This window comes from Trifolium pratense, linkage group LG7, assembly GCF_020283565.1.
Source record: "Trifolium pratense cultivar HEN17-A07 linkage group LG7, ARS_RC_1.1, whole genome shotgun sequence".
In the NCBI taxonomy this organism is placed as follows: Eukaryota; Viridiplantae; Streptophyta; class Magnoliopsida; order Fabales; family Fabaceae; genus Trifolium; species Trifolium pratense.
The window spans coordinates 1085054-1099727 of record NC_060065.1 but is presented as its reverse complement, the minus strand read 5'-3'; the positions used below and the strand labels follow the sequence as shown (position 1 = coordinate 1099727).

Genomic DNA, 14674 nt, shown 5'->3' with positions numbered 1-14674 from the left:
TGTTTTCCTTTTACCGGTAACAAGGTGAGCATGGGATCGTGTCTCAGAGATGAGTCAGGAAGCTTTGTTGTTGCATTCCCTTGTCATCACAACGGTTTGTATACGGCAGCTAGGGCAGAGGCGGGGGGGACTTTACAAATGCCTTGAATTAATAGCTTTGTTGGGATATAATAAAGTAGTTTCGAGTGCAGGGGTTTAAGTTTTGGGGTTTAGGGTTTAAGACTTTTACCATAAAAATATTCGTAGGAAAATGAGACAAAGATCGATATCATTGAAATCATGCATCAATTTTGAGTTAAAGGTTTGAGGTTTAAGATTAAAGGTTTGGAGTTTAGTAGTTTTTGGTGTTTAGGTTTTAGAGTTTAGGGCTTTGAATTTAGAGTGTGGGGTTTTAGGTTTAGGGTTTATAGTTTGAAATTCTAGGTTTAGGGTTTGTAGTTTGAAATTTGGGGTTTAAGGTTTACGGTTTGGAATTTGGGATTTTTGTGTTTAGGGTTTGAAATTTGGGGTTTTGTGTTCAGGGTTTAGAGTTTTAGATCTGGGATTTGGAATTCGGGGTTTTGTGTTTAGGGTTTGGAATTTGGGGTTTTGTATTTAGGGTTTAGGGTTTTGGATTTGGAAATTAGGGTTTTGTCTTCAGGGTTTAGGGTTTGAAATTTGGGATTTTGTGTTCAGGGTTTAGAGTTTTAGATCTGGGATTTGGAATTCGGGGTTTTGTGTTTAGGGTTTGAGTTTGGAGTTTGGAATTAGGGGTTTTGTATTTAGGGTTTAGGGTTTTGGATTTGGAATTTAGGGTTTTGTCTTCAGGGTTTAGGGTTTTGGATTTAAGGTTTAGGTTTAGGGTTTAGGGTTTTGGATTTGGAATTTAGGGTTTTGTCTTCAGGGTTTAGGGTTACCGAAAACCCTAAACCCCAAATCTTAAACCCTAAACTTAAAACCCTAAACCATATATTTAAACCCTAAACTTTAAAACCTAAATTTCAAACCCTTAATTTCAAACCCTAAACCCCAAACTTCAAACCCTAAAACACAAAACCCTAAATTCCAAAACCTAAATACAAGACCCCAAACTCAAAACCCTAATCCTTAAACCCCAAATTTCAAACTACAAAACTTAAACCTAGAACCCCCACAATCTAAACTCCAAACCCGTAACTCTAAACCCTAAACATCAAAAACTAAATCTTAAACCCCAAAACACTAAATCTCAAACTCCAAACCTTAAACCTCAAACTTAAAATTGATGCATGATTTCGACGATATGGATGCCTGTCTCATATTCATTCGACTATTTTTATGGTAAATGTCTTAAACCCTAAACCTCAAATCTCAAACCCTGCACTCAAAACCCCAAACAATATATCTAAACTCTTAGCTCCAAACCCTTAATGTCAAACCCCAAACTCCAAACCCTGAACAAAAAACCCCAAATCCAAACCCTGAAAACAAAACCCCAAATTCCAAACACTAAACCTTAAACCCCAAATTTTAAACTACAAACCCTAAAACTAGACCCCCACACTCTAAACTCCAAAAACTAAATCTTAAACCCAAAACAATAAACCTCAAACTTCAAACCCTAAACCATAAACCTCAAACTTTAAACTCAAAATCAATGCATGATATCGATGTCTCAAACTCAAAATCATAAACCTCAAACCTTAAACTCAAAATCAATGCATGATATTGACGTCTGTCTCATATTTTTATCAATATTTTTATGGTAAACAAGTATTAGCGGGGTTTCAGATATTTATAGGTATTTATAAATATCCATGTATATTATTTTTTAAATTGCATTTTGTAAATTTTTATAGCTAGATGAAATTTCTTGCTCATCTTCTCACAATACTAAATAATATTAACACATAAAAATATCGATATACCGTTATCTTTTACATTGACAACAACATTAATAATAAAAGAATGAAAAAAAATATGGAAGTTAAGTTAGAATTTCTTTCATGAGAATACTTTATATTTAAATATTAAGATATTTTTGTAATTGGACAGGTAAAGATTATAGTTTGATATATATAGTAGATGAAGGCAAAGAATTCGGTCAGTTAGAGGTCACTTTCAACAGTAAAAAGTTACTGTTATTCATATTGGAAATTAAGAGTCATGTTCAACATCATAGCACAAATATGAACAAAACACAGATAACAGTCCCAAAAGGGCTAAAGACAACGAAGCTACTCCGATTATATATTAAGTTGCTCTTGGCAAACAAAAAAGAAACTTAGATTATTAGTAATTAATTATGATAAGATGATGAAATGAAATTTGGCATGTCTATCACCAAGTAGACCAATTAGCTTCAGTTCCACACGTGGCATCATTTGATTCCTTGACCGAGAATCAACATTGAAGTTGCCTCCACACATAACACCCTCACTGTCAATCCTAGGCATTGCTTTCATCTTCTTGGTTGGATGTTCAAAGTTCAATAAACCATGCTCACTATGAAACAGACACCCTGAAATTTCAACACCCAATTAGAAAAGTTCCAATTTACAAACATATTAATAGGCAACTATCACATGTAGACATACCTGATATTCTAAGAGGTTGGACACCATCACCTACCAAGGACAAAAACCAATATACTTGAGATGTAACTATATATATGCACACAATAGTTTTTAAATCAATTCAAGACACCATAATGTGTAACTTTAACGTATAGAAGGTGAAGATGCATGACTTTTTCTCATGGAGATGTTAGACAAAGAAACCATAGAGTTTTTGCCATGAGATAGATAAATTAAAATTTTGTTAAAACATAGAAGGTAGACTTCTTGATATGGTGGTGGTGATAATTAGCTTTTGGGTTAACTTTGTATAGAGCTTTGATAATTAGCTAAATTTTCATATTCAATATTATTGTCTCCAAGAATTCTTTGTTTTCAATTGCATTAATAGGAAATTGTAACATACAATACAATATATATGTTAATAATATATTGCAATGCAAAAACATTAACATGATGCATCGTTTCACCTTCTTGCAATTCATTTTTGTCTCAATTCAACAACAATAAATTGTGTTAGTTTTTTTTTAATATATTATTATTGTTTATTATTTATTATTAGAGTAACTCTATTATATGAAAAAGTTTTAATAAATATTGTAAACAATGGCAAAAGATGCTAATTCTTTTATAATTTGATCTTTTTTTCCTATTCATTATTACTATTAATTTATGTTATATGTTACAATTTCTACTAATAATTTATTAGCCATATTATTATTGTAACATATAGAATTATAGATAATTACTTTGGAGGATGAATGGACACACAAAATAAATTGTGGGATATAATTTTCATCTATTTTATTTACATTTATTTATTTAGTGGAGCATAAGAAATGTTAGAAATTCTTTTACTAGTAAAAGGAAGGTTGATTTGCTCCTAAGCCTCCATTGTGCCTATGTGGCACATCTAAATGAACTTCAATTCTCCAATTTATTTAGTGGAGCATAAGAAATGTTAGAAATAAATTGGAGAATTGAAGTTCATTTAGATACAATGGAGGCTTAGGAGCAAATCAACCTTCCTTTTACTAGTAAAAGATAGTACATATTATTTTCCTAAAAACACCACATAGTAAATTAGTAAAGTTAAGTGATAAAAAGAAATGGATAAAAAATATATAATAGTTAATTTTATGAATTTCATATAATTATTTTTTGTTATTACTGAACATTTTTTTCTGTTTATTTAAAAATTATTTTCATAGCAGTGATTTTGAAAATATGATTATGTACCCTTACCATTATAATTATTTTGCATTCCTATGTTTTCATCTTGGACTTGTTTCTCGTTCTAGACCTTTTTCCTTAGTGCGGCCTTGGCCATTTTTTGAAGGGGTATTAAGAAATCAATCATAAGCAAAAAAAATGACCAAATTAAAAATATTAAGAAATTAATTAATGTAGTTGTATTTGTATCCACAAAAGTTAATCTTGAAATGAAGTTATAAAACACAAGGTGAAGCAACATAAGTACTTTTTTTTTCTTCGTAAATCGGATATTTTTTACGTGCAATTGCATAGTAAATTAGTCTCTCAAATCTCGTGAGACTCAAATAAGTGATAAATTATCCCTAACAGCTTTAACATTACTACATACTACTCAATATGAATACATTTATTGAACATTAAAAACAACACTTATAAAATTCAATCAAAGTCCAATAATTACATACCTATTGTAGTACTAGTAGCCAAGCCACAAAAAGTTATTAGTACAAATTACTTTAATAAGTATTTGTCCACTACTACAAGACCATTTAGCTACCTAGCTTGAGTGCTTAACATAGGCATAGTACAAAATTATTTATGCTACAGGTTACAACACATGTAGTTGGTACGTAGTAGTTACCAAACAGTACATCATAGTAATAACTACGTACAATGTTACATGTACTAGACAAGTTGTGCCTGTGACCAAGAATCTATTCCCATAGGAACATCATCTAAGCCTATTCTACTGTTAAAGTTTGTTGAAGTTGACATGTCTCTAAATTCAGCATTTGTAGCAGCTCCTGAGAATTCAATCAATTCAGCATCCATCTCAACAGGGAATGAAGAAGTGTTTTCAAAATTATGATTATTACTTGAATTATTATTATTATTGTTATTTTCAATCCATCTCAGATTAATAGCATCATCAATTGATTGTGATGATTGGTATTGATCATAGAATGTAGCCTCTGATTTTGGAATGGTTTGTTTCATGTTGAAATTTTGTTGTGACTTGAAAAGTAGTTCAGAAGATGGAAGAAGATTGTTGTTTCTGCATGTGTGGTTGATTTGGAAAGAAGGTTGGAATGGTTGCAATGGGAAAATGTTATGAGAATGTGAGATTAATTGGTCATTTTGGTTTAGTTGTGTAAATGAAGTTGGATTTGTGATTAAATGTGGAGGTGGTGGTAAACAACTTTTTTTGGATGTTAAATTATAATTAGCATTAGCATTACCACTTTGAAGTTGGAGTATTGAATTTCTCTTTTCTCCTGATTTATGAAATATCCTACATATCACCCACTCTTCCTGTCAAAACAATTAATTTTCTTAAGTTAAATACATAAATTAATTTATGCAACATAAAAAAAATGTTACATAGAATGTACATGTACCCCTTCCCGTCCTTAATATAATAGAAATTGGATTAATTAAGAATCTAATATATCTAATCATCTAAAAAATAAGGTTTATTTTATAGCATATAGGAAACACATTCACTAATGTAACAAGTTACAATACTAACTATCCGATTTTAATAAATAGTTCAGATTATTTTGATGCATGTGTATTATAAGCCGTACGATGTGAAATTACTGCAGCAAATTCTAGTCTGCAGCATGTATAGACAAAATTGAATAGTGAATTAATTTAAAAAAGAAAAAGAAAAATGGTCATTCATAGTTAGTCCAATCCAAATCAAGTCAATCAAATCAAAAAAACTATACCCAAATGGATAATAAATGAATTTATGAAGAAAACAGTAAAAAAGGTAAAGTTTATTATGAGTAACAAAATAGTGTCTCTGTATAGCCAAATGAGTCAACCCAAAAGTAGACAAAAATTGAATAGGAGAGAGATAACTTGTAAAACACGGTACCATGCACGTGTATGTATGTCACTCACACATAGATTACAGAGTTTAGAGTCTGTATGTAGAATAGGAAATAGGATGATGAGTGCGGACACAAATATAAGTAAAAATGTATTTTTTAAAGTTATTGAATAATAGATGTATCTGGACTATGATACAGACTAGATACGTCTGTTATTTAATGATCTAAAAAGTAAAATTTTGCTTATATTTATGTCCGGAGGGGGATATGTAGAATAGGAAATAGGATGATGAGTGTGTTATGCACGTACCTTGCAGGTGTGAGGATGATGATGAGATTGAGAAGGTGAAAAGTGATTATCTAAACGGTACTCATGCATGACCCATTTGGTCTTTTCACCACGAGGGGCCCTTCCTTTGTAGAAAACAAGAGTCTTCTTCATGCCTAATAAGGAAGATCTATTACTACAGCTGTAAACTTCTTTGTCTTTTCCGGTGGCTTTCCAGTAACCAGCACCGGTTGCTCTGTTTGTTCTCAGTCCAGTTGGGTATTTTCTGTCTCTTAAGCTGAATAGATACCACTCTTTTTCTCCCATCTTTGCCATTTCTTCAAACACACAATAAACCATTCATTCAATTCAACATTCATATTTCATACATATAAACAAATTAAGCTAATACTTACTCAAAAATAATGAGTTTAGCTAGCTAATACTACTATTTTCGATTATTAATATAAGATAACACTAACATTTAATCTACATTGAATAACTAGTATATCCGACCTATATCAATGACTAGAAGAACAATTTTGATGCCTATGATTCGCTACATATAGCAATATTCTATTTTTAATTCAAAAAACTAAGTTTAAAGTCAGAATCGTCTAATCTTGATTGAATCAGTGCTCATCACTCACAATCCAAAATAGGCAATTTTTTAAAGTTCATGTTAGAAAAATAGTGATACAACTACTACCAGAATCGTCTAATCTTGATTGAATCAGTGCTCATCACTCACAATCCAAAATAGGCAATTTTTTAAAGTTCATGTTAGAAAAATAGTGATACAACTACTACTAGATTTTTACCCCTTGCTAAGATTGACTCTAAACCTTTAACTCCTTTAACCTGTTAAACTATTTGAGCTAAGGGTTAAATGAGTTAAAGGTTCGGATTGAGAGTCGACAGGGGTAAAAAAAAAAACTAGTACTATGCTACACTATACTATTTTATAGATATATACTTAAGCTTAGAATAATATACAATGGACAATCATTCATGTTTTCACAATTATTATTATATGATTAAAGCATCACATATACTAAACATGTCACTTTTTTATGTTGGTGTGGAGAGAAAATAAGTAAAAAAAAAAAATAAAAGATATACCTGGAAGTTCCCATGGCTCACATCTATTGAGATCAACCTCAGCAAACTTGACATTGTTGAAAAAAGTATTTTTGAAAACCTTAGAAGCCAAATAAAAGGTAATGAGTTCTTCATCAGTTGGATGAAACCTAAAGCCAGGTGGCAAACCTTGTTCATTTTTCTTCTCATGCTCACTTAGTTCACAAAGTACCTCTTCCATTGTTAACATCATATATTAATTCTGTGGAAGAGCAGAGGAGGATTGTATGTATGGACTATGGAGTATTTTTGAAACTGAAAACGAGGAGGAGTAAGAATAGAATAGAATATAGATGATGATGATGAATGATGATGAACGTAACAAGTGAGGTAATTAAACAGGTATAAGTAGAGGAAGAAATCTGAATATGTGGGACCTACAACTCAGAAACCCACCTCATCAAATGTTATCTTCCAAAAAAGACTGACTTCATAAAAGAAGGAAAATTCTTCACAATGTAAAATTTGTTAGGCCTAATATTTTAAGTTCAAATTCTAGTATAATTTTTTTTCAAATAGTACTTTCTCAAATTTTTAATATAAAAAAATAAATATTCTTTAGATTTATTAAAAAATTAATATATTTAATCTAAAATATCAACTAAGAAATAAACTATTTCTTATAAAAAAAATTAGAGGGAGTACTTGTTAGTTTTTACTCTCCCTCAACAAATGAAACTGGAGAAGATTAATAATCTTAGCATAACACATGTTGAAAAATATAAGATCAATTGCAAAAGGAGTTTTGTATTTAACTTTCACTATATCATCAGGAAGAGGAAATAATTATTGGGTTAGGAGGACGGTCGGAACATCATCTATATATTGAGTTAAGAGCAATTTCACTATTAAATTAGACATCATACTTTAACCCAAAATTTTAAAAATTAATTGTATGGATCATTTTACTTATGAAATATTTAACTTTCACTTTTCTAAGCAATTCTTTCTCTCACCACAACAATATTTTTTCTTTAACCACACTTATCTCAAAAGATCTAATAAAAAAGTTATGTAATTCTTAGACAACGCTTGTCAGTAATAGTGTTGTCTAATATAAGAATTAAATAAAACAAAAAGGGTCATATGTTAGCTTTTTCCAAACAAAAATGCACATTAGACAACACTTTAAGAACTCATTAACAGATACAAATTCCATTCTTAATATGAGTCGAAACGAGGAACCATTATTACTACCGCTCGGTCACATGGTCTAGAATGAATATTTTCATCTTATCAAATATTTAATACCTAATACATAAAAATTGTCCCTTATAACTTATTTCAACACCTTCCATTTTTCTTTCGAATGAAGTTATAAGCTTCTAATAAAAGGACTTTTATCAATGTTAGGTAACAATATTTTCATTCAAAACTTATAACTTATTTTTCAAACAGAGCGTTAAACGGATTTTCTTTAGCACTTTTGTTAAGGCAATTTGTCAGTAACATTTTTTTTTAAGAATAAAAGGGTATGTAAGCTTAACTATATAATAGTGGTTGTAGCAATTGTTAGGAATTATAGCATTGATAAGTTGAAATAATTGGAGAGGCAGGCACGTATGCAGACAATTATAGTAGTAAATAATAGTGGTTGGATGAAATGGGAAACACTAGTATAGTACTAGTCCCTGGTGCCTGAGGCTGGCAATTGCATGATATGTTTGTAGTAGATAGCAGCTACAGCTAGTAGTAATAGAAAAGAAAATGTTGCTACTGTCTAGCGTAGTGTGGGAGGTGGTAGCAATGCAGTACTAGCTTGTACTACTAGTAATTTTAATTTATTGTGACAGTGCACGTGCATCGTTTATTTGTATGTATTTGTATTGTAGCAGTAAGTAATAATAATACTATTATAGTTCATACACAAACAACTCCTAATTAAGATGGCATCCATCAGCTAGCAGCGTTTTTGAATGAATGAATGAATGAATGAATGTATCCGTATCTACTACTAATTCTGAAGGGTGCAGTGTGCAGAGGCCTTAGATTTTTAGTTACTTGCTCAAGTAAAAGATCAATCACAGAGCAGAGCTGAGCTAAAATCCAATACTCACTCCATAGTCCTATAGTATAACTACTGTACATTAGCTAGTAGCTTACATAAGCCTACTACTCCCTTAGCTTCTGTGGGTGCTTTCTCTTTCCTAGGGGTGGACAAGAAAATTGTGGCCCGGCACAATACCAAAAAACTGAGAAAAAAAATATAGAGAAATAGGCGGTTTGGATTGGGCCGCGGATCAGTGGGTTTGAGAATTCGGTTTACACGGAGTTGACATGAGCGGGTCCGGAGTAAGGGAACTGGACCGCTGGGATCTGAAATCCGCCCGCGTAGAGGAAAATTGGGTTAGGAATGGTCTAAACCGAATCAAACCGCTCAATAACCCGTTTAACTGCAAAGTGGAACCTGTAAAAACCGTTATCTATTTTTTGGACGGATTGGGCCTCATTCTTTAATTTTGCGGTTTAGACTAGGTAACAATTTTGGACCCGAAGCCGCTCAGACCCGCTCATTTCCACCCCTACTCTTTCCTCTTTTATTTTCATTTCATTTAATTTAAAATCTGCACATAATATTACTAGATCTCTCTTGTCTTATACTACCATACAATTCTTTTTCAAATTCATTAAATAACACATGTTAGACCAAATATTTTTACTGAATTCACATATCATGCTGTTGTACAGTATATAATAATTTTCAAGTCATGTTTGACATTTTGTTTAAAAAAAACATTTTTTTTTTCGATTTTTGTACATTAACTCTTTGTAACCTTTGCTAGTCTCTCTTTTAGCACACCTTGTGAGAAAGTGTGAAAACTAGAGATTCCACGTAACTATTGTACACTAAGTTGTAGCAATGAGACATTACAACGATTTGAGTGATTTTACTTGAGAGTTAAAATCATGTATTACTCCATTTATTTTCGCCATTAATAAAAACTACATCAATTTTCATACACAAATGAAGAAAAAAAATTATTGATTTTATAAAAAATTATATCACCGAAGTCTAACACAAATGGTTAATACGAATGGTATGTCGGTGTTGTAATTTTTTAGAATTGAGTTTGACTTTTACTAATAAAAATTTCAAAACCACTTTATTTTTAAAAGTTGTTTTTTTTTTTATTTGGTACAATTAAAAGCTGTCTTTTATTAACTTCATCTATAAATAAAGTTTCAAAACAACATACTTCGGTTGGGCATGAATTTCCAACTAAAGAAAATAACTTTTTTTTTTAATAAAAAGAAAAAAACTTGATATTAAGTGATGTCTTGGCAGTTTGAGACTCTTTGTATTTGATATTTTAAAAACAAAATCGGAAGTATATTTTTCAAAATTTAAAATATAAACATTTTTTGTGAAAAAATATAGGCACCCATTTCTGAAACAATTTAGATTCCAAAAAAATATTCATGGTGGGGATTGGCACCGGACACCCTCCGATGAAATTATCACGGAAAAGGATCCATGCCCATAAGTTGAGTAAGGTGTCAAACTTAGCATGTTTTTACACATTCGATAACTCTTTGTAGAAGATGAACTAAATCAATTTGATTGCTGAATAATCTTATATCTTATATTATGTTAAGGATCATGTCTACAAGACTACAAATAATTTAGACACTCATCAATCTTATAGAGTAAGTATTTTATCAAACTAATCATCCTTGCTGCAAATTTTCTTTATTTTTTTTCAAAATAAGCATTTACCTTGATGGTGTCAACATTGTTTGTTCACTTTAATTTTTAACTATAGCAAAAACAAAATTCCCTAGACAAACTATAAAAATATTTCCCCCTAAATTATTCAACATTGTTTGATGGCTTTGCATCACATCACATTGTACAGTGCAGTTGATGCATTGGATCCAAACACGACATGGACGAGGTTTAAGCTTAAAATGGGAAATCATCAGAATAAGAAAAAGATTATTGTAAAATTATGGGTGTGTAAATATATTTAACAAGGGCCAAATAAATAGTCTGCTGTTTCTTTAGGCCCAACTATTTTTTGACCAAACATGAGATCAATGATATATTTGTTTAGGATATGTAATGAAGCTTACAATGGATGATCTTGCACACAAATTCTCAATTACCGTTGCTGTAATTTTGGTTCTAGAATTGTTTGCGTGCTTGTTCTCCAATTGGATATAAAGAACATGCTTAAAGTTAAAGACTACTCACTATACCATATCATAATACCCATACCATAGTATAAAATAAATATTTCAACATACTTTACTTTAAAGCAATATCTAAAACACAACCTATATATACTACTCCCTTACCACATTATTTTTCATCCCTTCTCTTATATTCTTCTCTTCTATTTACCAATTCAATTACACGTTATTTGTTTCCAATCATGGCTTTTTTCTCCTCCAAAACACTTGTCCTGACCTGCTCCTTATGCCTATTTCTATCTCTAGCTTTTGGACGCGATTTCTCCATCGTGGGCTATTCATCGGAGGACTTAAAGTCCATGGATAAGCTTATTGAACTCTTCGAATCATGGATGTCGAGACATGGTAAGATTTACGAGACCATTGAGGAAAAACTACTTAGGTTCGAGGTGTTTAAGGATAATCTAAAACACATTGATGATAGAAACAAGATTGTTAGCAACTATTGGCTTGGTCTAAATGAGTTTGCTGATTTGAGCCACCAAGAGTTCAAGAACAAGTATCTTGGATTAAAGGTTGACTTATCTCAAAGGAGAGAAACCTCAAATGAAGAGGAATTCACTTATAGAGATGTTGATTTGCCTAAGTCAGTTGATTGGAGAAAAAAAGGTGCCGTCACCCCTGTCAAGAATCAAGGCCAATGTGGTAAGTATGATTTTGTATATCGAAAAGTCAAAATACCCCGCTTGAAATTCTAACAGTCTAATTTTGATTCCATGATTTATAATACTTTGCTTGAATATAACAAGAAATTCTAACCGTTTAATTTGGATAACAAGACAAAAAAAACTACATTTAAATTTTGTCCCGAAATAGCTATCATATATATATATTAACATGGTGCCACGAACATCGTGACAATTTTGCAGGTAGTTGCTGGGCATTTTCAACGGTTGCGGCGGTTGAAGGAATAAATCAAATTGTAACAGGAAATTTGACATCTTTGTCCGAGCAAGAGTTAATCGATTGTGACACAACTTATAACAATGGTTGCAATGGAGGTCTAATGGACTATGCATTCTCCTTCATTGTACAAAATGGCGGACTCCATAAAGAGGAAGATTATCCTTACATTATGGAGGAAAGCACTTGTGAAATGAAAAAGGTACATAAATTTATTTTTATTTTTTTTTTTGGTACAAAAAAAAGGTACACAAATTAATTAAGCTAAGAAATTCAATTCAATCTAACATGTCATACTGATATAATATAATAAGTAACATAACTTTCATTTTGTTTGTTTTACCAGGAAGAAACCCAAGTTGTCACTATTAATGGGTACCATGATGTGCCACAAAATAATGAACAAAGCTTATTGAAGGCACTTGCCAATCAACCCCTTAGTGTGGCCATTGAGGCTTCAAGCAGAGATTTTCAATTTTATAGCGGAGTATGTTTAATGTTTAATTAAATTTTTTTTATAAACTATAGTTTGTTATGACAATATATTTTAGAAACTAATTATGTTTAAATTTTTTTTTCATAACCTATAGTTTGTTATGACAATATATTTTAGAAACTAATTTTAATGCAATTTTTGCATATGTAGGGTGTGTTTGATGGGCATTGTGGAAGTGATCTAGATCATGGTGTGTCAGCCGTTGGATATGGTACATCAAAGAATTTGGATTACATCATAGTGAAGAATTCATGGGGGGCAAAATGGGGAGAGAAAGGTTTTATAAGGATGAAGAGAAACATTGGAAAGCCTGAAGGGATTTGTGGACTCTACAAGATGGCTTCTTATCCTACTAAGAAGAAATAATAAGATTTAATTTCCTATATTGTTGATCCATTGAATTTCTAATTTTCGTGTCTTTCAGTATGAATTCTCTTTGGAATTCTAATTTCCATATTTTCCTTTGAAGGAATGTAATGTCTTCAATTCAATAATATTAACTATTTTCCTATTTGTAAAAGAAAACTATATCTTGTCAACTTTATTTACTCTTTTCACCAATTTTCTTTTAAATGTATTTCAATAGAATTAATAGATTCAATGAAAAAAAACTAGATTAGAACTTGATAAATCATTCATACTTTACTTTAAAGCAATATCTAAAACACAACCTATATATACTACTCTCTTACCACATTATTTTTCATCCCTTCTCTTATATTCTTCTCTTCTATTTACCAATTCAATTACACGTTATTTGTTTCTAATCATGGCTTGTTTCTCCTCCAAAACACTTGTCCTGACCTGCTCCTTATGCCTATTTCTATCTCTAGCTTTCGGACGCGATTTCTCCATCGTGGGCTATTCATCGGAGGACTTAAAGTCCATGGATAAGCTTATTGAACTCTTCAAATCATGGATGTTGAGACATGGTAAGATTTACGAGACCATTGAGGAAAAACTACTGGCTTGGTCTAAATGAGTTTGCTGATTTGAGCCACCAAGAGTTTAAGAACAAGTATCTTGGACTAAAGGTTGACTTATCTCAAAGGAGAGAAACCTCAAATGAAGAGGAATTAACTTATAGAGATGTTGATTCGTCTAAGTCCGTTGATTGGAGAAAGAAAGGTGTCGTCACCCCTATCAAGAATCAAGGCCAATGTGGTAAGTATATGATTTTATTGAAAAGTCAAAATATCCAGCTTGAAATTCTGACCGTCTAATTTTGATTACATGATTCATAATACTTTGTCTGAATAGAACAATAAATTATAACCGTCTAATTTGGATAACAAGACACAAAAAACTACATATAAATTTTGTCCCAATATAGCTAGCATATATATTAACTTGGTGACACGAGCATCGTGCAGGGCTGTTGGGCATTTTTCAATGGTTGCATGGATGTATAGAAATTAGAGAATGCTCTGTACTCGCATCCAACAATACTCGAGACATCCGTGGTTGCAAGGCCCGATGAGAAATGGGGCGAGTCTCCATTTGCGTTTGTGACATTATAGCCAGGAGTGGATAGTAGTAACGAACGAGCAGCGTCTAGTTGAGGGATATACTGAAATTCTGCAAGGCCAAGATGCCTGTTTATTGGGGTTCCAAAATCGGTTGTCTTTGGACCATTACCTAAGACAGTACTAGGAAGGTACAAAAGCATCTGCTGAGGGCCAAGGCAAAGGAGATGGGACCTGTCAAGAATAAGATAAGCAAGTTGTAATCATGTTATAGTTATAGACGTGATAATGTCAATAAAAGTTACGAGTTCTTGCTGCCTATGTGATGTATCATTAGGATTGTGAAAATCAATAAGAATTGTTGTTTAATAATAATAAAAAGCTTTAGCTCTTCTTAAAAGTAGTTCAATGTTTTTATTCCATTATTAATATTATACAATTTGTATCCTACCTTAGGAGCATTTATTGGATCTTGTAAACTACATTCAAATATGGAATTGGCTAAATTAGCTGCAGAAAAACTCTTCATCATCGAGCCAGAAAAGAGCGTAAACTATGCGGTAATGTCTAACATTTATGCTTCACAGAAACATTGGTGTGATGTGGAAAGAGTTCGAAAA

General features: G+C 31.7%; 3 protein-coding genes across 3 annotated transcripts; 2 read left to right on the top strand and 1 right to left on the bottom strand.

Moving 5' to 3' along the window:
• Positions 1–4191: 4191 nt before the first annotated feature.
• On the bottom strand, positions 4192–7295 carry LOC123899253 (protein CUP-SHAPED COTYLEDON 3). The gene is made up of 3 exons (XM_045950342.1): positions 6978–7295; positions 5898–6193; positions 4192–5060 (listed from the first exon to the last, which is right to left on the bottom strand). The coding sequence occupies exons 1-3, from the start codon at positions 7186–7188 to the stop codon at positions 4434–4436; spliced, it is 1134 nt and encodes a 377-aa protein (XP_045806298.1). The 5' UTR covers positions 7189–7295; the 3' UTR covers positions 4192–4433.
• A 3999-nt stretch (positions 7296–11294) lies between these two features.
• Positions 11295–13108, top strand: LOC123899251 (cysteine protease XCP2-like). Its single transcript, XM_045950340.1, has 4 exons — positions 11295–11834; positions 12059–12294; positions 12439–12579; positions 12739–13108. The coding sequence occupies exons 1-4, from the start codon at positions 11372–11374 to the stop codon at positions 12952–12954; spliced, it is 1056 nt and encodes a 351-aa protein (XP_045806296.1). The 5' UTR covers positions 11295–11371; the 3' UTR covers positions 12955–13108.
• A 91-nt stretch (positions 13109–13199) lies between these two features.
• Positions 13200–14387, top strand: LOC123899252 (cysteine protease XCP2-like). Its single transcript, XM_045950341.1, has 2 exons — positions 13200–13752; positions 13962–14387. Exons 1-2 carry the CDS (start codon positions 13518–13520, stop codon positions 14066–14068), a joined length of 342 nt encoding a protein of 113 aa, XP_045806297.1. The 5' UTR covers positions 13200–13517; the 3' UTR covers positions 14069–14387.
• The last annotated feature ends 287 nt before the right edge of the window (positions 14388–14674 follow it).